The sequence below is a fragment of the Callorhinus ursinus genome, unplaced genomic scaffold, assembly GCF_003265705.2.
Source record: "Callorhinus ursinus isolate GAN/ISIS: 27379988/994484 unplaced genomic scaffold, GSC_fseal_2.0 scaffold36, whole genome shotgun sequence".
Taxonomy (NCBI): domain Eukaryota; kingdom Metazoa; phylum Chordata; class Mammalia; order Carnivora; family Otariidae; genus Callorhinus; species Callorhinus ursinus.
Genome location: NW_027397098.1, coordinates 11,265,251 through 11,291,093, shown reverse-complemented (window position 1 = coordinate 11,291,093; position 25,843 = coordinate 11,265,251). Strand labels below are relative to the sequence as shown.

At 51.9% G+C, this 25,843-nt stretch overlaps 2 protein-coding genes across 2 annotated transcripts; one reads left to right on the top strand and one right to left on the bottom strand.

Annotated features, from left to right (window-relative positions):
* Nucleotides 1-6,878: 6,878 nt before the first annotated feature.
* On the bottom strand, nucleotides 6,879-25,513 carry ASB13 (ankyrin repeat and SOCS box containing 13). The gene is made up of 6 exons (XM_025853511.2): nucleotides 25,383-25,513; nucleotides 19,570-19,757; nucleotides 18,426-18,576; nucleotides 16,074-16,208; nucleotides 10,541-10,732; nucleotides 6,879-9,327 (listed from the first exon to the last, which is right to left on the bottom strand). Exons 1-6 carry the CDS (start codon nucleotides 25,423-25,425, stop codon nucleotides 9,200-9,202), a joined length of 837 nt encoding a protein of 278 aa, XP_025709296.1. The 5' UTR covers nucleotides 25,426-25,513; the 3' UTR covers nucleotides 6,879-9,199.
* LOC112810049 (U6 snRNA-associated Sm-like protein LSm8) lies at nucleotides 13,226-14,177 on the top strand. Its single transcript, XM_073879963.1, has one exon. The coding sequence runs from the start codon at nucleotides 13,733-13,735 to the stop codon at nucleotides 14,021-14,023; it is 291 nt and encodes a 96-aa protein (XP_073736064.1). The 5' UTR covers nucleotides 13,226-13,732; the 3' UTR covers nucleotides 14,024-14,177.
* Nucleotides 25,514-25,843: the final 330 nt, after the last annotated feature.

The following is a 25,843-nucleotide window of genomic DNA, read 5'->3' as shown; positions in this document are numbered from 1 at the left end:
CAGATGTCCCAGTTTGGGCAAAAGGGCCTCCTGAGGAAATAGGATACAGTCAAGTGGCCGCTTCCCAATGTGTGCAGGAATCACACGGGGAGGCCTTGCCTCAAGGTGACCTTCTGGTGGACAGGGACTCCCCCCCCTCCCCCGGCCCCTGGGCTATGTCTTTATTCCCAGTGTTTCGGTACAGAAAGATGGTGGCAACTCCTCTCCTTTACCTCATGAAACTGCCCAAGGGCCAAACTTTACAAAGGGCTTTGATTTGCTTGGAAATAGAAGAGACACGGAAGGAACCCCCCTTGACGGCGGCATGTGTTCATGGCCATGTGTTCATGGGCGAGACAGAGATTTCTCTGAAGTGGTGGGACTTCTTCCGCTCATCCATCATTCCCTTCAGCGGCCAGAACATCCCGAGGAGAATGGTGTGCACCTGGCCTGAGGTAATGCGTCGTCTGTGGCGCCGCGTGCATACAGCCGCCCGGCTGCAGCTGGATGTGCAAACACACGGACGCGGAGGAAGGCAGCGTTGTGTTCCTTGTAGCCCAGGCCGCAAAGCACGTTGCTGGGTCCTCGGCCTCGGAGACCTGGTCCCGAGGGATTCCTCCAGGAGGCCCAGAGGGGGATCCTCAAGTCTCACTGAAGCACTCGGCTCCCAGGACATGTTGCACTGAGGCAAGAGATGAAAGTGAACGAGTCTAGTGAAGAGCAGACTGCAGCCGACGAGGACAGTTGTCTGAAAGTGGGGCATCTCCCTGTTCCCCCACCAGCGGCAGCAGGCCCGAACTTACTAGAAATGTGCCTCCTCAGGCCCCACCCCAGGGCCACTAAATCAGTGTCTCTGGAAGTGGGGCTCAGCAGTTTGTTTTCACAAGCCCTTCAGGGGTCCTGGGATCCAGTCCTGTGTGGGGCTCCTTGCTCGGCGGGGAGCCTGCTTCTCCCTCCCCCTCGGCCTGCAGCTCCCCCTGCTTGTGCTCTCGCTCTCTGTCTCTGACAAATAAGTAAATAAAATCTTAAAAAACAAAACAAGCCCTCCAGGTGACTGATCCACGCTGAGAGTTCAAGAGCCACCAGACTAGAAGATTTCGGAAGGTTGCATGACCCCCTTCACCGCCTCCCTGATCAATCAGGGTGTGGGATTTGATATTTCAGCTCCCTCTGACCCTAAGCCCTTCCCAACGTAGCTGCTTTCCTGCATTACCACCTGACAAAAAAACAATGCTTAGTAGGTAATAGAGTATACCATGTATTTTAATAAATACCCAATTTTAAGCCACGTTGTTGCATAGCAAATGATGGGTCCTAGGTTCATGTTCAACAGGTATCACCATGTTGAATTATGACAGTGAGCTTTGCAGAATACACGCTAGTTGTGGTAGCCAGGGTTCTCCAGGAATATAGAACGAACAGGATAGAGAGAGATAAATATCAATAGAAGGGTTTATTGTAAGAGTTGGCACCCATGATTATGGAGCCTGAGAAGCGAGGGATCCTGTGCGTTAAGTCCTGGTCTGAGAGCCGGAGAAAGGTGATGTCCCAGCTCAGGCGGAGAGAGCAGATCCCCCCTTCCTCCAGCTCTGTTCTACGCGAGCCCTCAGCGGAGGGGACCAAGCCTGCCCTACAGAGGGCCACCTGCTCTACCCGGTCCCACAAACCAAACGCTCGTCTCCTGTGAAAACCCCCTCACAGAGGCACCTGGAAATCACGTTCTGCCAGCTCCCTGGGCATCCCTTGGTCCAGTCAGTTTGGCCCTCACACCCCTCGCAGAACCCCTGTCTCTCCATCCACCCTGAAGCATCCTGCCCTGGAATATTACTCCAGATCGTGACTCAGCTGCTGGGCCAGATTTCCAGCATCTCTAACCACCCCTACCTTGTTGCTTCTCCTCTGACTTTTGCCTGATAGCTTGAGAAACTTATTATTTTTTTTAATCTCTCTTATTCCCCCCCCCCCCGCCCCACTGTCGGCTCAAACTGGTCTCTCTGGTGATGCTCAGTAGTTCTGGAAGCACACTTGGGATGAGGAGAAGGAAAACCACCCATGTGGCAAACTTCTAAAGCCCTTCCAAGTCCCCAGAGTGACTTCCTCCCACCTCCTCCACCTCTTCCTGCTTTTTCTCGCATTCAGTATAAATCAAAGCCTTGCTCTGAAATCATATTTTCTTGTGTTCAGTCTTGAGTAGACGCAGTCACGCTTCTTGACCATCCACCCTTTGGACTCCATTGTACTTCCGAATGGGACGTGGCTGCTCATTCCTGAGATTCTTCCTGGCAGCCCCGAGCAGAGCCCTGTGTTTGAGGTTAGCCGGCTGCCTGATTCTGGGTTTTATTCCTCTGTGACCCAGGCAGAGCCCCACAGAATGCCCTGACCATCGTAAGCAATCAGACCAGTGAAATGTTTCTAGAATGCAAAGGAATACTGCTGGCTTGGGAACTTGCGATCTTTGTGATCAAAGTAAGAACCAAAGCCTCCCGCCTTGGGCCACAGTTTCCTTGTTATTAGAGATGGCATTTGGCTTTATTGAGTCTTCGGCACTATGCTGCCCTATCGCAGGGCCACACAGAATCCACCCACGGATTAGGTCAGAGCGTCCGGGGAGTCTCAGGTGCAGCCCCCAGGTCCTGGGAGCCGCCAGTTGGTGGAAGAGCCGGGGCGGGGAGAGGCAGATGTGGGCATTGGGTTTGATGTCATGATGTCATCCAGATGTTCAGATAGGATTGCTCTGGTCAGTGCCGTATTCATCCAAAGCTGCACCCGACTGCAACCTGCTCTGAGTGGAAGCCCCCATCCCTACAGAGCTCCGGCTGGCATCCCCTCAGATGACGCCATGAAGGGCAGCTGACAAACTTGGCAATCCCACCCACGTGCTCGCTGGAGCTCTCTCTTCCTCCCTCTTCCTCCGTGCTTCATTCCCTTCATCCTCCCCCGTTGCTACCTTTCTTATCCCATTTCCAGTTGCCTAGTAGATGGGACTAAAGCATATATTTGCTATGTGTCTTGAATACAATTTTATACTGTTATTTGAAAAGAAGCAAGGGACCCCTCTGACCCCCACCGAAAAAGGGAAAACAACTAACAATTAGACACTTTGAAAATAGCTTGTGATGGATTTCTCTTTTATGCCTCAGTTTATTTCAACTTTTTTCAATGACCCACACGTGTTCTGCAAAGTGTAGATTCCCACGGGCTCATCGGCAAAGCCCCCTGCTCCCTGGGTGCCAGTCTGGCCTTCTAGGAAAGTCTCATCCATGTCTTGGGAACCATAAACACAAGAAGGGATTTTTTTACTTTTTAAAGAAGGGATTACCGTAAACTCTCTACTCATGTAAAATTCCACAGGATTGAACTTCATTCTCTGGTTTCTGTGCTTGGGAGAAAAGGCACAAAACAAATGAATCCATCTCTCCAGAAAAATAGTGCCAGTTATGGACATTTTATAAAGCTTTGTAGGGGCGCCTGGGTGGCTCTGTCAGTGAAGCGTCTGCCTTCAGCTCAGGTCATGATCTCAGGGTCCTGGGATCGAGTCCCACATCTGGCTCCCTGCTCAGCGGGGACCCTGCTTCTCCCTCTGCCTCTGTCCCATCCCCACTCGTGCTCTCTTTCTCAAATAAAGAAAATCCTTAAAAAAAAATAAATCTTTGTTAACTACACAGCACCAGGAATGTAAAAATGAATGCAACTGCATTTATTAACCCAAGACCTGAGAACCGAGTCTGGGGGCATCTCTCTTCTCCCCTTTGCCAAGAGCAGAGTTAGCTCTTCTGTCCTGTTCGGGGCTCATGCCCTGACTGCTACACTTCTAGACTCAGCACTTGCTCCCGTGTCTGCTCCCTGAGGAGTGGTCTTCGAAATCCTTCAGGGCCGAGGTTTGCTTTCATGGATCTTTTTTTAAATCCTTAGGGACCAGCAGAGAATCTAAAATAGAATAACTTTTAAAATAAATAAATAAAAAGAAAGGGAATAAAGGATGAATGTATGCATGGAGAGCTGGACAGATCGATGGGGGGTGTGGGCAGGCTAGAGGGACGGACAGGGAAAGCGAACAAAGGCTTGAGTAAAAGTTCCTGCATCCTGTCCCATCTAGCGCTCTGTCTTTAACACAGCAGAATGTGTCTCAGGAGTTGGATTAACAAGAAGAGCAATGGCAATTTTCTTTATTGATCACGCAGAAAGCAGAGAGCTAAACTAACTGTACCTCCTGGCTCAGAGTTCGGTTGCAACTTCTCCGCTCTGAAGTCTGGTTCACAAGAACCACACACCTGGAGACCAGCTGCTGGAAAGAAAAAATTTATATAAAGAAGTAAGTGGCGGGGGGGAGACCGATCATGAATCTTCTCTCCCTTTATTTGTGGTTTTGAGACACTGGGCTTTTAGGAGGCACCTTGTTTAGATTGGACCAACTTAAGACATACTTTCATTCAGACTGCCAGAGATCACAAGACTTTCACGCCAACAGAACTGGGGCTCAGCTGTCAATGCCATGTGGTACCAACACTGAGAAAAGAGAAAATGCAAAGACTCCAGGGTCTGGAAGTACTTTGCAGGCCGTTACAGGGAGAACCGTACATGCTGGAGCTACCCAGACGGCAGGCACACAGCCAGCCTGCTCGCACCCTTGTGATCCTTCCTGACGACTGTAAGACAGCACGGCGGCTCACAACATGAGCCTGCGGCTGAGCTTTGTGTGCAGAGCCAGTTTTAGGCTGGTCTTCTTGAATAAAAGAATTCAACCGCTTACAAGTCAGGGTGCTTGCCCCCTGGAAAGAAAGCATGACCAGCTCTAACAGAGCAACCCCGGGGAGGGGATGGATGTGCCAAGGCATTCTTTTGGTCCCAAACAACTTCAAAGCTTTGCGCGGATTCATCCATTAGTACAGATGGGGTACCACGTGCAGCATCTCTGGGCATGCGAGTGTCAGTAAGGGAAGGAGGGAAGGAGAAGACTCTACTTCCTTCCCTGGTGATGGGAAGGGACCTGGAGAGGGGCAGGAGAGTGAAGGGTGCCAGGAGACCCCTTCTTTCCCTGTGCCACCCCTCTGACCTGTGGGGGGCAGGCAGCACCCTGGAGCCGGACAATGGGTCTTCCTACTGAACCAGTTCCTCAGGGACCCATGTCTCCAAGGGTAGGATTTGAAGCTGGGAACTTTGCCCAGAGCCACTTCTAGAAGGTTCACAATCACCTAGGGAGTGAGCCATCCCAGAGCAGGCGAGGCTAACCAGTGGAGGGGGGTTTAGCCAACACTGCCCTTCGGTCTTGGAGGCCACACGGCACACTCAGGGCTTTCGAAATCTAGTTTACCTAAGAAAGTAGCTGCAACCTGTTTCCTCAGCCCAAAAATAAGGATGGTGGAAAAAAGTGTCAGGTCCTGTTGCAGAATACAAGGTCTCATAACGGAAACAGGACCTCATAGCCAATGGGAGGCTGGAAGGTATTCTTAAACAGAATCACTTTATAATAGCTCCACAGATCTCTTCCTCTTTTTTAAAAGATATTTCTGCCTTTTGTTTCTCCTCTGTGCCTTAAATTGTTACTGTGAAAACAAGCAAGGCAGAGAGCATAGACCCGTGTCTAATTGCCACCCAACGTGAGCAAATAGGAGTATTCTGTATTTTCTTCATAACTTTGTTTCAAGAAATGAAACAGCACAGAGTTGAAGTTCCCTGTGTCTCTCCCAAGTCACACAGCCCTCCCTCACCCGGAGGTGACCACGGCACAGCATGTGGTTCCGTGATTCCGTGCATTTCCTACACGCACGGGCATCCTCAGATACTTAGGTTGTTTTGTATTTCAGTCTATACAAATGGAGTCATATCGCACATAAATGTAGGCTGGCAACTTTTTTTCCATCTGCTGTTAGAAGTTTTAGATCTATTAGTGTGAAAGCATAGAATTCGAATCCACCTTAACCGTAATAGAGGATAGGCAGTCTATGAATGTACTCTGCAACATGCCCCTACTAACAGAGCCTTTTGCTGTTACCAACACTACTGCTCTAAACGTCCTCACGCTGTCTCCTTGTGATATGCCTGAGTTTCTTGAAGTTTTTAAAAGGAGAAATTCCGGGTACGTGTGGTATCTACTTCTAGTGGTCCTAGACATCATCTACCGCCTTCCAAAATACACGTATCACTCTGTACCCCACTAGCAGCCTGAGCCCCATATGCCCGTAAGGCCCATCAGTACAAACTGTCAGACCTTTCAATTTTCATCAAAATGACACTATATACTGATATCTTTTTGTTGAATTAAATATTCACTAATTTGCATTTCCCTGATCACTTCTAACCACCGTTTCCCATCAGGGGACGTTTGAGGTTTCTCTTTTGTAAGTTTCTTGTCCAGAGGCTTGCCTGTTTTCTTTCTTCTCTTGGGTTATTAATCTTTTTCTTTCTAAGATTTTATTTATTATTTGAGAGATTGAGAGAACAAGTGGGGGGAGGGGCAGAGGGAGAAGCAGACTACTCCGCGCTGAGCAGGGAGACGATGTGGGACTTGATCCCAGGACCCAGAGATCATGACCTGAGCAGAAGGCAGATGCTTAACCATCTGAGCCACCCAGGCGCCCTAATCTTTTTCTTCATGATTTCTAGGGGATCTTTCTATATTTTGTTTGTCATTTGTTATCTGTGCTGCAAATGTCACCTGATCTGTCAGATGCACGTCGAGCTTTAAAATGCCAATGGACAGGTCTTCTGATCTGTTTCTCTTGAAATAAGTGGGACTGTCCCAAAGTCAGAAGAGAATCATTTACACAGCTATAAACTCTACAAACATTAATAAAGCCTCAGTATACACATACCCACCTAACTTTTATGTGCGGGGAGCACTTTACACTTTTCAAGGCATCTTTCAAAGATTTTTTTTAAGATTTTATTTATTTATTTGAGAGAGAGAGAGAGAGAATGAGAGATAGAAAGCACGGGAGGGAAGAGGGTCAGAGGGAGAAGCAGACTCCCCGCCGAGCAGGGAGCCCGATGCGGGACTCGATCCCGGGACTCCAGGATCATGACCTGAGCCGAAGGCAGTCGCCCAACCAACTGAGCCACCCAGGTGCATCTTTTAATCAGCTAACTTCAGCCTGACCAAAACACAGGCTATCGGGGCCTCATGTTCTCATTTGTAAGATTCAGGACTTGACCATCAATGTCCTTTTAATGATCGGAGTCTGACCTTTACTCCCTCCACTGCGGCTGGGAAGATCCGGGCTCAGAAGAGCGGAGCAATGCATCTACAGTCACCCCCCTACTCAGGGTACAGGTGGGATCCATGTCGATTACATCTCAATAAGGCGAGGGGAGAGAAGCTACAGGAGACCCTAAAATCTTAGTCACTGAAACCTGCACTAGGAGACAGGTGGGAAGACGGGCATCTGGGAGACGGGCAGGGCTCCGTCACTGGAAGATGACAGTGGCCCATCAGCGTGTCTGCTCCCAACAAAAGGGCTGTGTGCACGTCAGGTGGACTCTGTGAAGCGATTTTTATTGAGCAGTGAGTGTGGGGACTGATTCTGCACTCAGTGCTCCATGGGAGGAAGTGTATCAGCGTTCATGGCTAGAGGCCAGTTTCTGTTACACGGATGGATGGGCAGAACCCTGTGATTTTGTTGTTGTTGTTAGTACATGCAAAAGCACCCATTTACCCTGAACTCAGATCTCACATGGAACCTGGATGGGAGCGACCCATTCTCAGCGCTTCACGAGGCACCGTCGTGACAATGGCCTCAATGTCATTTTCGAGACAGAAAATGCCCATTGGCAGCTACCGTGAAACTCTCTGCAGATCTGGGGCCCCACCAAGTAACTCCGAGGAGAAGAGACACCCCAGGCGTGCAGCACAGCTGGCTTCCCCCATCCAGGCTCCTTCCGTCCCACACACTTCCCCCCTTGGGAGCATCTGGGGACGTTCGGCGGCTTCGGGCACGACTCCCAGCAGCGTTCACCAGTGGTGCCTTCCCGTGTCCTCAGAAACCAAATACACCTGAACTAATTATGCAAACGTCCTCTGGTTTAACTGCCTGGTTTTTGTGTTTTTAAATTAGGAGAGAGAATCTGACACAAATACAGTCTGAATATACTACTGAAGAGTTCACCTCATGGCCGAGAGTGTAGAATTCGTCGTTTCTATTACTACGGGAACAGACCATAGTGTTTTCTTTCTCTGCCTTGGGTAATGAGTCTGATTCCTACACAGCTCAAAGCACTCAGACAATTCCTAGAACATCATAGACGTTCCGTAAGTGTCTGCACGATGCGCAAGTCAGTGGTTGGTAATGCCGGGCGCTGGCAACCTCCCTCCTACCAATTTCAGAGCCTCGAGAGTGAGCAAACTTTAGGGCAGGAAGAGAATCCGTTTGGGAACTGCAGAAACAGATGAGCAATCATCCCTAAAGGGTGTCCTAAGGGTCCTTCACGTTGGAAACAACTCCTCCTGGAATACGCACGGACGCACCTTCACGTTATCTGTGGTTTTGCAGACTCGTTAACAAAACCTAAGTGCGGCAGCCTATGTATGCTCTAAAAGATTTTATCTATCCCCAACATAAGCTGTTTAAGAGCTGAGGCCTGAAAAGTTCCTAAGAAATACTGTGCTAGTGTGGGGAATAAGTCGCCCGAGCCTTCCCCGACCAAGACTCGTGCAAAGTCCCCTGAGCAATGGGTCTACCTGGGTACAGATGGGCCTTGGAAAGTGCCCACCACAGCTCCAGAAAAAAGTGTCCAAGTAGCAGGATGTCATCAAAGCAGATGTCCAGGGCCACATGGTCAGGACCCGATCTCTGCAGCACAGGCTCCTCCCTTCGGACACCCAGGGCCACCCTGGTGCCGAAGGACTCAGAGACAGCGCCAGGTGCCCCAGTCTCCCGGGCAGCGGGGCCCTGCACCCCCAGCCCCAGCCTGGCCTTCCCCTGTGTCCTTCCCGAGAGTCCCCCTGAGGAAGGTCAGTGAGAGGAGGATGCTGGATGGCTGGGACCGGGCAGAGTGAGAGCGAAGTGCCTGCAGAAGATGAGGCAGAGCCTTCCCAGGGCCTCGGAAATACCCTCCAGGAGTCCGCAGAGAAGACAAAGCAGGACAGCCAGCAGAAGCTCGGGGAACGTTGTTCTTTCTCTAGCAGTCGGGCGGCTGCCGACAACGGGGGTCCTTGAGGCCCAGCTGCTGGACTCAGCGAGGCTGGCAGCCAGGGAGGCCCCCGCCTGCCTCCCGGGCCTGCAGCTCAGTTGTAGGAAAGGTAATCGATGAGTCGGGGAGGGATGTTCAACTTGGTGATTTTCTCTAGTCCTCTGACACCAGTGGCCCTCCTCAAACTCACCCTGCAGAGCTGCGACAGGGTCAGAGGTGTTTCTGAAAAAAGGGAACAGGAATCACATGCGGTCAGCTGAAGGAAGGAGCATAACATCCTCCAACTTGGGAAATAACCAGGGCCGGAAACACTCCCCTTTCCCTGGAGCTGGGACACGGCCTGCATGCCTTCTCTGGAAGGCTACCAGGAAGGACAGCCAGGGACCCGGGAAGGAAGACCAGGAAATGGAATCTACGGGGCGTTCACTGGGTTTTTATTCTGTGGGGTCCTGGGGAGCTTTTTTTTTTTTCTTCCTTTTCCATAATGTTATAACTTGGTGCACAGATTCATCAGCAAAGGACTACTCTGTGGCTAGCGGGCTCGTATGTCAAACTTCCAGACAAGTAAGGGACAGGGCAAGGGTCAGTTGCCGGGCGGGCCCCGGGCCCCAGGCCCCAGGCCCTGCTCTCACCGCCACGAGCCGCGGGGCACAGGGGGACCCGGGGAGAAGGCACACACAGCACAGAACAGCTCTGACGGACACAGCACGCAAGCCCATGTCCCAGTCCCGAGGGTGAGGACCTTGGACGAAAGGTGAGGCCTGCAGCCATGGCTCGGGAGGGCGAGCAAACCAGGGCCAACGATGGAAGGTCCCTGGGGGCCCCCAGCCGCTGAGGCACCTGCAGAGCAGTCGGCCTTTTACAACGATTCAATTCTTTAAAAACCCACGTATGCTGCAAATATCTGCTTGATAAAAATATAAATTAGCCAAACAGTATTCTCAACTTACGAAGATTTATGAAATAAAAAAACTCTTTGGGAGGAAAAGAAAAAAGAAATCCTGGAGAAATTCATTTTCCCATATTACTTCACCCCCCAAATTATTTGGATGCAGGAAAAGAAATACCCTCCAGGAAACGTTTGACGTATGGATGTATCTGCCTCTAAGTTCATATGGATTTTGGCTGGGTGGGGCCGGCAAACATTTGAAAAAATCGGGGCTTTTTTCCCCAACCAAGAGGTGTCTGAAAGCCTCTTGTGGTTGCAAGGCTGGGTAAACTCATTTAAAAATCTGTACCCAAAGAAGTCTTGTCCTCCGATCATATTTGTCCCTTGTCTCCTGCAGGGTGGGGGAGGCTCCCAGGGACTCGGGATGGTTGGCCTGCTCGGACATGATCGGGCAGACTGTCAGAACAGAGCTTCTTGCAGGCTCTCTTGCGCAAGGCTAAACCAACCAACCAAGCACATTCAAGCGACAAGGACAGGGTGGCCTACTTTCGTAGAACTCCAGGCACTTGGCAGGCGCGCTGCTGTTCCATGCGTAGTCGGATGGCTTCTTCCCCCGGTTGTCCCGTGCGTAGATGTTGCCTCCAAACTCAACGAGCATCTCGATGAGGTCAACGTTCTTCACCTTGGCTGCATGATGCAGGGCGGTCTCGTGAAGCTTCGCTGCGTTCACATTGGCCCCTGCCGGTCCGGGGTGGAGAACAAGCATCACCAAGGAGAGGCCACGGAGCCAACAGAAACGTCGGCTGGTACTTTCTCGTTCGGCACAGCGCACAAAAGCAATGTCCCAGCCGGGAAAGAAAGTCAAGACAGATTCTGCTACAGCCTTTTCAGAATCTTTTTTCAAGATCCCAAAGAAAGGAGTAATTACTTTTTTTCTGATGGTAAGAGAGCTACAGACCGAGCTGTAGGAAAGTCATGTAACTGGAAACAGAACCCCACAGAAGGAACAGAAAACTTCCCTGTGAGTCACGAGGCAGTTCTCAGACCCCGTACAGGCTGTCCCCATGGGTCCTGAGGCTCTGAGAGCTCAGCTAAAGCTAAAGAAGCTCTCCTGCTGTTCCCACTCGCGTGCACACTGTTCCCGCTCGTGTGCACACACAGCAGGCGCAGGCCGGAGGCTCTAGTACGCTGTGCTGCAGGTATGAAGGAAGGTCCTTAAATGTAAATATTCTTTCACAAAAGAGACGCGCAAAGGGAATGCAGGTCATGTTCCCCAAACACCCTCCGCGGTTCAGGTAAGAGATGAGGTGTCATACTTGTGAATTCAGCTCTGCCACCCACCTGTTTTCAAGATAGTAGTAGACGTTATAGTAGGGTCACCCAGGGGGCTCAGTTGGTTAAGCATCTGCGGCTCAGGTCATGATCCCAGGGTCCTGAGATCGAGTCCCGCATCAGGCTCCCTGCTCAGCGGGGAGTCTGCTTCTCCCTCTCCCTCTCCCCCTGCTCATGCTCTCTTTCTCTCTCTCTCTCTCTCAAGTAAATAAATACAATCTTTTAAAAAATAGATATTCAGAAAGAGGTGAACTAGTAGCTAATTACAGTATTTTTAGATGCATTAAAAAATAAAGATTTTGATAAAAATACGATTTTTGTAAAACATCTTTCATAGGGTACAGCCATCACCAATTCTATGCAAGGAGATCTCCGGGACCCTTAGGATTTCTTTTTTTTTTAACCAACTTCTTTGAAGTCGGCTCCTAGAGGATAAGGAGGTTATAAGAGAAAGGGGATGGGAGAAAAGTATTTTAAAGAAGCCAAGCAAACAGCCCGGCCCCCGCAAAAGAGATTCCAATCACAGTCATAAAATATCAGGAAAGTGGGGTTAAAAGAAATCAGATCACCAACATATCTCCATGTAATGATAAATTTAGAGGAAATAAGGGGTGTAAGGCTCTTAGGTTTCCTGTCCCACTGCTCAAGAGTATTTGGAAATTCTGGTTTCTGACTTAAAAGCATTTTTTTAAAGATTTTATTTATTTATTTGAGGCAGAGAGAGAACGCGCGAGCACGCACAAGTTGGGGGAGGGGAAGCGGGACAGGCGGGCTCCCCACTGAGCCCAACAGGGGGCTCCATCCCATGACCTGAGCTGAAGTCAGATGCTTAACCAACTGGGCCACTCAGGCACCCATGACTTAAAACAGTTTTGATCCCCTAGTAGAACCTAAAAACTGTGTGCCTATCAGCAGTCACCCCAACAAGATAACACAAGGGCAGCCAAAACTCCCAAGTCAGGTCAGGGCCAAAAAATCCCTCAGGAAGAAGGCTACATCCCCTAAGTATTTAATTCAGCAGATATGCATTGCAAAACTAATACTGAAAGGCAATACGGTAAAGAAAAGAACCGCCCCCTATGTAACCCCCACATCGGGGGTGCTCTTCCAATAGCCGCCTAGAAGAATAAAGAATTTCATAGTTGCAGTGATAAAGCAAACAGGAGTGCGAATGTGAGACGCAAACTGGTAACGAAAAATAAACTGTAAAGTGTACAGAATCTAAAGTGCAGGACCTGTCTCGCAGGTCGTTAATTGTGGCAATAATCTTGCCAAGTGGGAAGGAAAGAGATTGTCTCTATTTTGCAAGACAGAAGGGGGCACACGCGGTCAAGGAGAAAACCAGGGGTAGGCTAGCGCTCAAACCACACCGCCCTTCCATCCCGTTCACTAGGGCTCCCAGGATACAAGGCCGCGGCAGGGTGACTCCTTCCATGAGGTGGTATCCCAAGGTCAAGACAGGCTGTTTTTAACTGGGCTCTTGGCTCCTTTGGACTGGGTGTGACACAGACTGGAGATCAGGAGGGGACGCTGGTACACGCTGCTGCTCGGGGAACTGCAGACCTGAGCACACAGAGTACGCGCGGTGGGGGGGGACTTGAAAACACAGGCCAGGCCCGAGAAAACAGCAGAGGGCGAAGTCTGTAACCCAGCACTGAGTGTCAATTACAAATACATGCCTCGACCCGCCCAGCGTATCTTACAAAACACATACAGAGGAAGCACACACACACACACATTAAAATAGGGGGCTGGGGGGCAGGGACAGAAGAAAGAAGGAAGGGGGGAGAAGGGGGCTTTGTGGGGACCGATGATGATACTGTGCCTTGAACTGGGGGGGAGAGGGAGGGAGGGGGGAAGGAGGGAGGGAGGGAGAAAGAGAAGGGGAGAGGGACAGAGGAAGCCAGCAAAACAACTAAAGGCACCCGGGCATTAAAACTTCTCAGCCCCATGCTTCAGAGAAAAAGGGGTCAGAGTCTGATTTCAAAGCACAAGAGGATCAAAGCAGACTCAGGGTAAAGCCTTAAGCATGCACAGACAAGGGCCAGCCACACGCGCCAAGAAGCCGGCCCGATGCGGACACGGAGGCCCCAGCAGCTCGGTAGCCACGGCTGAGAAGGTACGCACAGCACCCTCCCGGGAGCCTCTGAGCACTTCCTGCGGCGGTTACAGTCACTGTGACTTCACGGGACAACTGGACAACTGGACCGGCACTAGCCCCAGCCCCCTCCTCTGCCACACCACCCTGCAGCTGGGGGGGGGGGGGGGTCCGCGAGCACCTGTTTTCCAGAGACCTGTCCCAGGCTTCCAGTGGATTTTCCAAGGGCTCTGTGACCAAGAACCACTACTTTCAGAAGAGCCCAGGCCTGTGTTCCTGTGGTGCCCAGAGCGGCCGGGCCGAGCATCATGACGTCCGCCTTGGAAAACTACATCAACCGAACTGTTGCAGTTATAACTTCTGACAGAAGAATGACTGTGGGAACACTGAAAGGGTTTGACCAGATCATTCATTTGATTTTGGATGAAAGCCATGAACGAGTGTTCAGCTCTTCACAGGGAGTAGAACAAGTGGTGCTGGGGTTATGCATCGTAAGAGGTGACAGTGTTGCAGTCACTGGAGAAATTGATGAAGAGACAGATTCTGCGCTTGATTTGGGGAATATTCGAGCAGAACCTCTAAACTCTGTAGCACACTGAGGAAAAATTACATAATTGGACATCTGTAAATCTTGTATAGAAACTGATTATTCTGAGGATGATGTATGGAATTTTTATGAATGTGTAATTGTAGACTTTGACTCCATATTGATTCATTGTAATATGATATGTAAATTAAAATATTTCTACATTTCCTTGGGAAAAAAAAAAAAAGAGCCCATATGCTGCCCTCTTCTCTCTACTTTTTTGTATGTGTGAGGTTTCCCACAGCTGAAAACGTTTTCTTTGAGAAGAATCCCTGCAATCTAGGAAGAAGATGCTGTCAGAGGTGACTGTCCACGTCTACAGCAGCAGGCAAGTCCAGAGGTGCCCCTCCTATACGGGGGAGCCTTCCCCGGGGGTCTCTAGTCTAGCCCTCATTCCATCTCCCAGGTGTATGCCTCCCCACTTGGACCCACCCACCCAACTGAGCCCACACCTTGCAATGGGGCGGGGGGGGGGGGGGGCGCTGGGGGGGGCGGCCTGGCCTCCAACCCCAGGGATGGGCTCTGATTGGTTAATCCCTCTCTCCCCACCCCCAGGAATTGGTTCAAATAACCTGGGCCTGAGCCAATGAGAATGTGGCCGAGCCTGGACAAAGGGGCTGGATTAGGTTCGGACCCAGGACCCAGCTTGGGCCCCTGGGACTTAAGGGGAAGTGTGTGGGGACAGCTGGAAAAGCGGTTTCTCACTCTTATGAGAAAACTACCCAAAGCCTTGGGAAGAAAAGTATTTGGATTTGAGCCCGACCCTGATGCAGCCATCTTCAGCCTGTTACGGACGTGAGGCATAGGACCAAGCGAGTGGGATGGACAACAGACCAGCAAGATGCAGAGACGGTGCCGGCTTGAGGATGCTGCCAACCCTCAGAGCAAAGTGACCCTGACACCTGCCTCCTTCTGACCTTTTCAGTCACCTGGACCAAAACGTCCCCTCAGCCCCCTGCACTCGGTTCCCCGTTACTTACAAGAGTAATCGGTTCCATAAAGTCTTAATCAATACAGAAGGGATGTCGGGGTTCGAGCTCCTGATTCGAGCCTTTCCCCTCCAGCCACCACTAAAGGAACTAAAGAAAAAAGGGCACCAGGTGTCCTGAGCACATGGACGGCAGGTGCTCTGGGGACAGCTGTTGACCGTGATACTGCCATTTCGTAAGCTCAGCAGTCACGGCACCTAATAACCCTCGGCTGACAGAAAAGCTGAGTGATTGGCTGGAAGGCCTGGGACTACTTCTCATCTAGATGTTTTATCCTTATGTAAAAAAGAAAACCACCCCAATGGCTAACCTGACACAAAATGAATCTTTTTCACTAAAAACATGTAAAAGTGGCTCATGAAAGCAAACAAGACTCCCAAATAGAAAAAGCACGTATAACTGAAGCTCAAATGACCGTCGTCCGGAGAGAGCTCGTCATCTTTCTATTCCTGACCGGTTTTGTTTTTTTATCCTAAATTGCACCCAGAATGTCTGAGCGAAAATTTTCCAACAAAGTATTTACATTGGGTTCATAACGAAAACTCCTTGCCAACACCCACTTTGGCTACATTTCTTTAAAACTGCCGTGGTAGATGGGTCCTGAATCCAACCTTCACTTGACTGGGCTGTGTTTTATTTCGTTTTTTTGTTTTTTGCCTTGGGACCCTCCCTATCCTGAGCCTTTTTAGAACATCTGACAAGGACCTGGATTCCAAACATGCTACCAGCTCCTTTCCCATGGACCCTCCCACCTCTTTCTGCTTTAGATGCAAACTCATCAGGCAGGTACTGTGGATGGTCCCCATGGCTACCAAAAATAATGACTAGCATTCATCGAGCATCAGGTCCTGCGGAAATGTGATCACAAGTCCTTCCAACAATCCTGCAAAATGGGGCTTATTTTCTCCAGTTTTATAGATATAGAAACTGAGGCCCAAGGTCTCAGCTGATGAGTGGGACAGCCAGCTTCACCAGCCAGTGCACCGTGCAGGTAAACAAAACACCTGCATTGAGCCACACAGGTATAAACACCAACACCAACCCTGAGCAGCGCAGGTAGAAAGGCCAACCTACCTGCATTAAGCAGCACTTTGACGCAGTCCAGATGCTCCCGGGCACAGGCAACATGAAGAGGGGTCCCAAAATGGCAGTCATGTGCTTCCAGGTTGGCCCCAACGTCAATAAGCAGCCTCACACATTCAGAACTTCCTTCAAACACGTGGGAAAGGATAAGAACCATGAATGAATGTGTGCATTTGCAATAAGCCTGAGGGAGCGGCAGGTGGACAGGTGAGCCCCATGCCGGGTTGAAGGGGGAGGTGAGGCGAACTGGAGCTGCGGCCCAACCAACCACGGTTTACGACCACGTGTGGTCCTAGGGAGCTAAAGAAGGTTGTCCCTTCTGAGCCTGCAGGGTTCTCGGAGCCTGCCTGGCAGCGGGACGGGGAGAGAGGGCACAGCTGACCCTCTTGGGGGAGAGCAAAAGGTCCGGCACTACCATCCTGAACGGCCGGACTCTGCTCCTCAGTGGGAAGGAGGGTGCCCCCCACCTCTGGGCTGTCTCCCAAGCTGTGTTGGGAGTGCCGAGCCTGCAGGTGGTCTCCTGAAGATGCTGGCAGCCCGAGTCCAAGGCTCCTGGGTGAACGTCCCTAAGCCTCCTTGCCTCGGAGGTCCCCTGCCCTTCTCCCTGGCAGGTGCTTTTCCTGCTTCTTCACTGCCATCTCCAACTCGGTTTGAGTGCAGTTTAATTCTGTCCCAGGCTGCACCCTCTCTCCTCACTCAATCATGTTTCATCGAGGTAGCTACCAAGTTTCCACCTCCAGCCCTCTGCTGGCCATGCTCTTGGGGATGTCTTGGCCAGCGGCCCCCTCCGCTCCTGGGGGGCCCCTGTGCCTGGCCAATCCGTCTGCGTCATCGGCACCACCCCTGAGTTGGCTTTGACCCTGTGCTCTGCTCTTCCTCATACTAAATCCTGCTGATCCTTCCCCAAAGCCTTCTAAATGAATCCATCCCGCTTGGGCTCAAAGGGCTTTGTGCTTAGATCACTGCCATGGCCCCAGTGATCTCTCCGCATCAGGATACCCCCAACCCCTCCACTCCTCTACTGCAGAGCTGCAGACTATGCCACCCCAAAATAGTCTACCTTAGCATAAGGACTATTTTGATTTTAAGGCAATTAAGCAGATAGAAGAAAAGCTCTTCCCCCTGCCTCCAATTTGCCTAACAGCAGGACACAAATTTATAAAGGTGTCCCTACTGCCCTCCATGTGGAAGGACAAATGACCAGAGAAAATTCCAGACACTTACCAGCCCAGAGAGAGCACCAGAGGAAAGCATATAACAGGGTGGAGTATGTAACATCTAAACAGGAGATTGCTCCTGTCCAGTCCCCCATTCTGCAGGCCGGGAAGAATATACGCAGAGAGACGCAGGTGTGGAATGGCACGGGCACTGGGCAGCTACAGGCAGGACTGACGAGCGGGTTTGTGTGGGGCAGTGGTGGGAGAGGGCCCGGGGAGCTCCTGAGCAAGGGCAGGCCACCAACCCTTTACAGGCCATGCCAAACACTCTGGCCTCCACCCTCTGGCCATGGGGATCCCCCAAGGATTTCTGAGGAGTATCGGGACCAACTACATGATCATACATAGTGTCTTGGGTTTCAGAAAGTGTCCTTGGAAGTGTACAGTGTTCGTCTGACATGGATGGAAGTGGTGTGGTCTCAGCACCAGATCCGGGTGACAAAAGATGACCTCCCTGGGAAGGGGGGTGAGAGGCAGCAGAGAACAGTGGCTCCGAGAGGAGCCCTGGGGGAGCATGCACCCACCCGCACACCAGGCAGCAAAGACCAGCATGGTGCCAGCCAATCAAAACATCAGCCAGAAGCTTGCAACCTCTGCTCAAAAGAGTAGAATCCAAGCCCCTTAGTCTGTCATTTAATGATTTCCCACCTGCCGGTCTTGCCCTAAATTTCCAGTCTTCTCTGTTGCCCCTCCACTGGGAACTTTGGGTCCAATAAGCCCGGACGAGTCACTTTCTCTGTGCACGGAGTGGCCTTCCTCTTACCCTCCCACCATCTGAAGACTACCCATCCTTGCAGGGCAACTGAAATCCCACCTGTCCTCCGGGCATATGTTGGGCCTCCTCTCCCAACCAGAGCAGGGAGCCACAAGGCAAAAGGCCGGGAAGACTGAGAGCCAGGGCAGGGTGGGGGGACTTCAGCGTTGACATCTGAAAGGCCCTGGAGGACACCACTAACAAGAGAATCCTGACCCAGAAACCACGGCCCCTACTCCTGGGTGAAAACCACCTTCAGGAGGAAAAGCTGAGGCTCTCATGGCCTGGCAACCATGAGCCAGAAGCAGACTGGGAGCGCTCCTTAGCCAGCCGATGGCTTCCCACCTACACTGCTTGCTTGCACGGACTCACCGCTCATGCAGGCCTCGTGCAGCGGGGATGCCGTGTACAGGGGTGGGTTGACCTTGGCCCCGTAGGACAGCAGGAGCTTCACGCACTCGATGCTGCCTGAGGCACAGGCATCACACAGGGGCGTGCTGCCGTCAATGTTGCGGGCATCCACCTTGTGGGAAGGAAGAAACGCGCGCGTCGGGGCGGAGGGGAAACCCACGTGAGCCGCTCTCTCCCCCTGATGCACATTCATCTTTGCAAAGGCCCTTCTTAGAAACACCAGTTTCCGAGTGTGTGCTAAGGTGCTGCGCCAGGCAAGGGCATTCAAGGACAAAGGATGGGGGAGAGTGAGCTTGAACTTCAGCTCAGGAGTGCCAGAAGAGGCTTCATGTGTCCCCTCTAGCTGGAACACGATCCGGGAAGGAAAAAGGCAACTCTGCAAGCTGGCAGATTCTGCCTAGAATTCAGCTGCTATTCGGGGACACGCCAAACCCTGTTCTGGCTCCTCGGGGGGCTGCCCTCATAGGCGAGCCTTTGGAGAGCCGGTGGGGCAGTGTGAACGGTGAGGCTCACAATGGACACTGGAGCCCGCGTTCCGGTGACACCTTCGGGCTGTGGGTGTCAGGCCAGTTCCTAGCCAGAAACCGCTGCAGTCTCCCAGTCCGCCCCGGCCGGCGTGTTTACACCAGGGAAAACAAACCAGAAGCTTGTGTTCTGGGCCCCCCGCCCCCCCACCTCCACCTCCCATGGAGAGCTGGCTTACCATCATCCCACTCCGCCATCTCGGGGACCCCAGCAGCAGCTCTTCGGCCTATGTGATGGGCAGCCCTGCTCCGGCACCCCCCCCCCATGCAGGGCACTCCCCCTGCCTCTCCCTCCCTACAGCTGCCTTCTCTCTGGCTACCAGTGCCCTCCTGATAGCCGAGCCATGACCCACGGGCCCTCAGCGCGCAGCTGACCGACAGGCCGCCCCTGGGCTGGCTTCCCCGGCAGCCCACTCCAGCTTCCTCTTCCCCTCCAGGGGTTTCTCTACTTCCCACGCGCTTGCACATCACAACGCTAATGCCAGGCCTCGCGTTTCTTTCCCCTCCCTCCCTGCATTCTCCGGAGCAGGTGCCGTGGCTTCCCCAGCTCGGGCGGGGGTCTGTCCTGAGGGGCTGCTCACCTGCGCCCCGGCAGCCAGCAGCAGCTGCACACACTGCGCCTGGCCCTGCAGGCTGGCTGCGTGCAGCGGCGTGATGGAGTCCACCGTGACCTGGTTGACACACGCGCCGCTCTCGATCAGCCGCTGCAGCTGCAGGGTCTCGCCGCGCTGGGCCGCCTCGTGCACGGGGGTGCGCTCCACCCAGAAACCTGCGGAGGAGAGCAGACCGAGCGCTGGGACAGAGCCGCCGCCCTCCAGGTCCAGAGAACCCCGTACGATCCCAAGACGCCACGTATGATCATGGAGTTGGTCCAGACGCTCCTCAGAATCCCGGGTGATGGGAGCCTGGGTGGCTCAGTCGGTTGAGCGTCTGACTCTCAAGTTTCTACCTTTTGAGTCAGGTGGTAGTTTGTGTCTATAGAGGACTTTGTCCACTTTATGTACGTCATCTGATCTGTTGGCCTAAAATTTGTTATGGACTGAACTGTGCCCCCCAAATTCATAGTGGAAGCCCTAACCCCTAGTACCTCAGAATGTGACTGTATTCGGAGACTGCGCCTTTTCTGAAGGAATTAAGGTGAGGCCATTGGAGCGGGCCCTCATCCCATCTAACTGGGGTCTTTAGAAGAGATTAGGACACAAAGAGCCCCTGGGTGGCTCACTTGGTGAAGCGTCTGCCTTTGGCTCAGGTCATGATCTTGGGGTCCTGGGATCAAGCCCCACACTGGGTTCCCTGCTCAGCGGGGAGCCTGCTTCTCCCTCTCCCTCTGCCCCTCCCCACCACTCGTGTGTGCACGCATGCGCTCACCCTCTCAAATAAATATATAAAATCTTTAAAAAAAAAAAAACCCATTAGGACGCACACCTGGGATGTGCATGAACAGGGACAAGCCCACTGAGGCCACTGTGAGAAGGTGACCATCTGTAAGCTAAGGGGAGGTGAAGCCACCTGTGTGCCGGCTACCTGCCACCCTGTAGAAACAGACAAATGGCCACAGAGGTTGGTTCCCAGAAGCATCCTTTCCACCCCAGGTGAGTGATCTCAGTTAATCACAGCAGACCTCGTTCCTGTTGCACATCTGTCCCAACTGTAGTTCCCAAGAAGGGAGGGAGAGCCTGTGACTGGTTTCACAGCTTCAAAACTCCTCTCTTTCCCAAGGACTTCCAGAAGACCGTCTCCCTTCTTCGTCTGCATAGGGCCTAGACCCGAACGCGGCGGTGCTGTAGCCACGAGGCTGCCTGCCTGAGCAGAGCCTCAGACTCTGACTGAGCGCCAGAGCCCTGAACGCGGTGCATCCAGCGTCACGGGGGGCCTGGTGCCCCGCTGCCCATTGGTCTCCCTACTATGTGGGAATGAGGGTTCCTGTCTGGGCCAAGTGCAGGCAAAAGCACACTAACTAGCCGAGACCATTAATTAACACACTATGGCTATGTTTCCTCAGTGTCCGTTACCTAGGATACAGGGGCATCTTCCAGACACTAGGCTTTAAAAAAAAAAAAGTCCTAAATGACAATGTTGGGTTAATACCGACCTATCCTTACTGTCACGCCCCCTACTTCAAACCGCAAGATCACGTCACATACCTCTTTATGACAGCAGTTCCCTTCTATTACATTGCACATCTTATTATTACATTTCCCTAGAAAACCTTCTAATCACCTCGTCAGTTCCGAAATCTTCCCAGAGTACTTCTACAGACCCTAAGTGGGGTGGGATGCTCTCCTCCACAGAGGGACAACTTCATCGGTTGTGTGTCGATGACCATCCACCCAGATGGCCCCGGCTCTACCATGCTAGGGCCCACACCTCCGCCGTGGGGCAGGGAAGGACGGGGGCCAGGGACTCTGCTACACCTGACACTTGGGCTCTGCCATTTATCAGCTTCTGCAGGACCTCACCCCTCCCCCACCCAAGTGTTTCTTCACCCAGAAATTGGGCTGATAACAGTTTATTCATTGGTGGTTCATGAAAGGTAAATGAATTAAAGTAAGCAAAAGCATGTAGTGTGTGGCCAGGCACAAAGTGACTCAGAAAATGCTGTCTATTAGTAATATTCCACCCCCCCATTGTGCCTCCCTGTCTTGCCCACTAGCCAAAGAGCCTGTGACCCCATGAAATGGGGACTTGATCATATGTGGGGTGGGGGGCGGGGGGGGCAAAGACAGAGCTGAAATTCAGGAAGATTTGATTTTCACAAAATATAAAAGCCAAGCCTGTGGGACTTTCTCTTTACCACCTCAAGAAGGGGACCCCAGGATGTTTGTCTCGCCAGTGGTAATTACCAGTCACTGGAGCGCCTGTCTTGGGGGTTAGTGAGAAGTGGCTATCACCGTAAAGTCGGTCTGGAAGAAGGAAAACCCTACGGTTTACAACCCTGCAAAGAGGAAAGCAGGGTAAGGCCCTCAGTCTCGCAGCAGGAAGGGAGAGGCAGCTCAGGAAGGCCAGGGAGCCTTCGATTTCGGGCACTTTGCAGATAATTCGTTTTTTACAAATTGAAGGCTTGTGGCAATCCTCTGTTGCAATTTTTCCAATGGTGTTTGCCTCACATTTGGTAATTCTTGCAATATTTGAAACTTGATTACCTTTGTTATAGTGATCTGTGATCAATAACCTTTGATGTTATTTACCTGTTTGGGGATGCCCCCAAACCATGCCCATAGAAGACGGTGAACTTAATCGACAAATGTGGGTGTTCTGACTTCACCAACCAGCTGTTCCCCAGTCCCCCTCTTGTCAGGCTTCCCTATTCCCTAAGACCACGCACTGAAATGAAGACCAGTCAATAACCCCATGATGGCCTCTATGTGTTCAAGTGAAAGGAAGAGTCCCACATCTCTCACTTTAAATCAAAAGCTAGAAACGAGGGGCGCCCGGGTGGCTCAGTCAGTTAAGCTCCCGACTCTTGATTTCAGCTCAGGTCGTGATCTCAGGGTTGTGAGACGGAGCTCAGCAGGGAATCTGTTTGAGATCCTCTCTCCTTCTCCCCTTCCCCCCAAGTTGCACACCTGTGCTGGCTCTCTCTCTAAAATAAATCTTAAAAAAAAAAAAATTTAGAAAACAACCAGAAATGATTAAGCTCAGTAAGGGAGGCATGTGGAAGGCTAAGACAGGCTGAAAGCTAGGTCTCTTGCACCAAACAGCCAAGTTGTGAATGCAAAGAAAAAGTTCTTGAAGAAAATGAAAAGTGCTACTCCAGTGAACATATGAATGATAAGAAAATGAAACAGTCTTACTGCTGATACGGAGAAAGTTTAGGTGGTCTGCACAGAAGATCAAACCAGCCACAGCACTGTCTTAAGCCAAAACCCAATCTAGGGCAAGGCCCTAACTCTCTTCGGGTCCATGAAAGGTGAGAGGCGAGGAAGCTGTAAGAAGAAAAACAGGAAGCTGGCAGAGGCTGGTGTGTGAAGTTTAAGGAAAAAAGCCGTCTCCAAAACATAAAAGTGCCAGGTGAAGAAGCATGTGGTCCAGAAGATCTAGCTAAGAAAATTAACGAAGGTGGCTACACCAAACATTATCAATGCAGACGAAACGGCCTACTATGGGGATGAAAATACCATCTAGGACTTTCACAGCTAGAGAGGAGAAGTCAAAGCCTGGCTTCGGGGGGAGACGTGAGGGGTTAATGAAGCTGGAGACTTAAAGTTGAAGCCAATGGTCATTGAACATTTCAAAAATCCTAAGACCCTTAAGAATTCTGCTAAATCTACTCTTCCTGTGCTCTATAAATAGAATGACAAAGCCTAGGTGAGAGGGCATATGTTTACAACACAGTTTACTGAATATTTTAAACCCACTCTTGAGACTTACTGCTGGGGGGGGGGGGAGAAAAAGCACTCAAGTAACCCTACAAATTGATTAGAGATAAATGTATTTGATGGGAAGGGTGTGAGCCTTTTGGCATAAAACAAACGACCCAGGAAAAAATCCACCTGGGTTTAAAGCTCAGCCTTGCTTCTTTCTAGTTGTGTGAACTCAGTTGCACCTCTAAATTATCAGACGTAAGGACCACCCTGCAGCTGCCCCAGGACGTGTGGCTAGTGCTGGTCCATAACCTAGCAGCTCCAGGCTCTTACGGTGGTCCCAGAAACTCTTTCTCTCTCCATCTGACCTTCTGATTACCCCAGACAGTAGTGAGCTGTGTTTGGAGTTCTTGGCCAAGGATGACTGAAAAAAAATTGGCTCATCTGGCTTAGAGCCCCCAAATCCTTAAGGTACCCTTTTGTTGTCTTCTACCAGCCTCTCGAGGACAGCTCTTGAGTACAGATCCTGAATATGGGATCACTTTTTCAACTTTGCAAAGGGACACTTACCTTGGGTCCATAACAACCTGTATTATGTTTGCTAAGTTATGAATACTGGATTCACTTAGGAGATGACTTGCCCTAAATTCTCTGCAGAGCCTTACAATATGGCCTCCATAAGCACCGTCTTTACCTCTGTGAGGTGTTCTATTAAAAAATGGAAAATGTAATGCATTTAAGTATCCCATGCATCTAGAATTTCAGATCAGAATGTTAAAATGGGCTACAGTTCCTACAATGGGCTCTGCTTCTGCTGGGACAGCAGGCTTCCAGATTCAATACATTCAGCTGATCTATTAGCATTGAGAATGAAAGTGTCAGGGCATATCTTTTTGGGGGAAATAAAACAATGACAGTCAAAACTATGCGTGAACCTCAGAAGCCATAAATCCATTGGTGGAGTGTGCTTTTCTCTTCAAGATTCCTTAAACTATGCAAAAACAAAACAAAAAAAACGCTCAGAAGTAAATGCTGTTATTAAGCATTCTACATGAACAAAAATATGCAACTGTGTCTAGGGTGCCCTGCTTCGCTGTTCATTGCTTATTTAACTGAACCAAACACAGATCACACTGGTGGGGTCAGAGTCTGTGCCTGCCTGGGGTGAAATGCCAAGTAAAACCAGATGCTTCTTAGAGGGCTTTGATCTGGCTGAAGGTGGCTGTTTTGCAAGATCAATTCAAACACCTGCCTTGCTAGGACTATAATTCCTCTTACACTAAACTGACTCTTAAAAGACTTGCCACTTTTATTGGCACTGCCGTTTTTACCAGTGTAAAAGGACTTTAGATTTTTTTTTTCTTCCAGGTTTTCAAAGTGCGTTCTGGGGACATTTCACCTGCTGCTGTATTACTTCATAGGCAGAGATGTTTGCTTCCCCAGAGAATGTGCCTTTGCCCCCGATTCATTTTATTCTTCCGTAGCAACCGAATGGTAAGCACGATTCAGTGAAGAACCGAGATGGCTTTTTTTTTTTTTTTTAAACACAGGGTGACCTGTCGCAACGGCATCTCCTTTTCCCGGAGCAGATGCCTTCTATCACAACTGGGTGCACCCGTAGGGTGCTAATGACAGTGCGCCACGACCCCCTCACAGGGCCCCTGGAAGATGGTCCAGCTCCCACACCCGGCACCTCCTGGGTGCTCTGAGCTTGGCCATGACTGAGGTGCGCGGCGCGCGGGTGAGTCTGCAGTTGGTTAGTCTCACGACCGACGCGTCAAGACCGTGACTGGCTCGGCAACGCGCCGGCCGGGGACTAGGAGCCGGACGCAGAGCGCGCCTGAGATGCCTGGGGGTCACCGAGGCTGCTCCCGTGAGGGAACGGCGGCGCTCCAACCTCGGCCCACCAAAACGCCCCCGCCGGCGCCCTCGGGGCAGCGCGCGTCACGATCGCCGAGCGCGTGTCCGCAGACACACCTGTCCCGCCCGGGAGCAGCCCGGCTGTCCCTGCTTCCGGGCCCGCGCTGCGCCCGCGCCCCCCGCGCCCCCCGCGCCCCCCGCGCCCCCGCGCCCCCCGCGCCCGCGCCTACCCACGTCGCCCAGGAAGCAGCCGTCCGCCCCGCGGGGCTCCATGCCGCCGGTCCGCTCGCTGCCGCGCGCCCGCACACCGCGGCGACTCGGGCGCCCGCGACCTGGGCGGAGCTCCGCGGGCTAGGCCGGCCGATGGGGACGCAGCGCGGTCGCCCGAGGGGCCGCGGGAGTTGTAGTTCCGCCGCGGCCGGGCGCCCGGGACTCGGCCCCGCTGCGCGGGGCCCTGCGCGGAGCGTGCCCCGCTGGGGCTCCCGGCCGTGCTTCGCGCTGCTGCCCGGGCGGCGCCGCGGAGCTGCTCGGCCGTCTGCACGGAGACGGCTTCCTGCTGCCTCTGGCACGCTCCCCGCTTTTTTTCACCCGAGTCTTTTCGGTTGGTGAGGACAAAGCAGACGCGCCTTTCCCAGGCCCGCGGCAGGATTGAAGCACGGGTTTCCGGATAAGTCCGGGTGGACAGCCGAGT

Excerpts from the sequence above, each read along its gene's own strand:
- ASB13 (XM_025853511.2), bottom strand. The coding sequence starts at position 25,425 with ATGGAGCCCCGCGGGGCGGACGGCTGCTTCCTGGGCGACGTGG. Across the intron at positions 19,758-25,382 it reads CTGCTTCCTGGGCGACGTGG|GTTTCTGGGTGGAGCGCACC; the intron begins GTAGGCGCGGGC and ends TCTCCTCCGCAG. Across the intron at positions 9,328-10,540 it reads GTGCCTGGAGTTCTACGAAA|AAACACCTCTGACCCTGTCG; the intron begins GTAGGCCACCCT and ends CCCTTTTTTCAG.
- LOC112810049 (XM_073879963.1), top strand. The coding sequence starts at position 13,733 with ATGACGTCCGCCTTGGAAAACTACATCAACCGAACTGTTGCAGTTATA.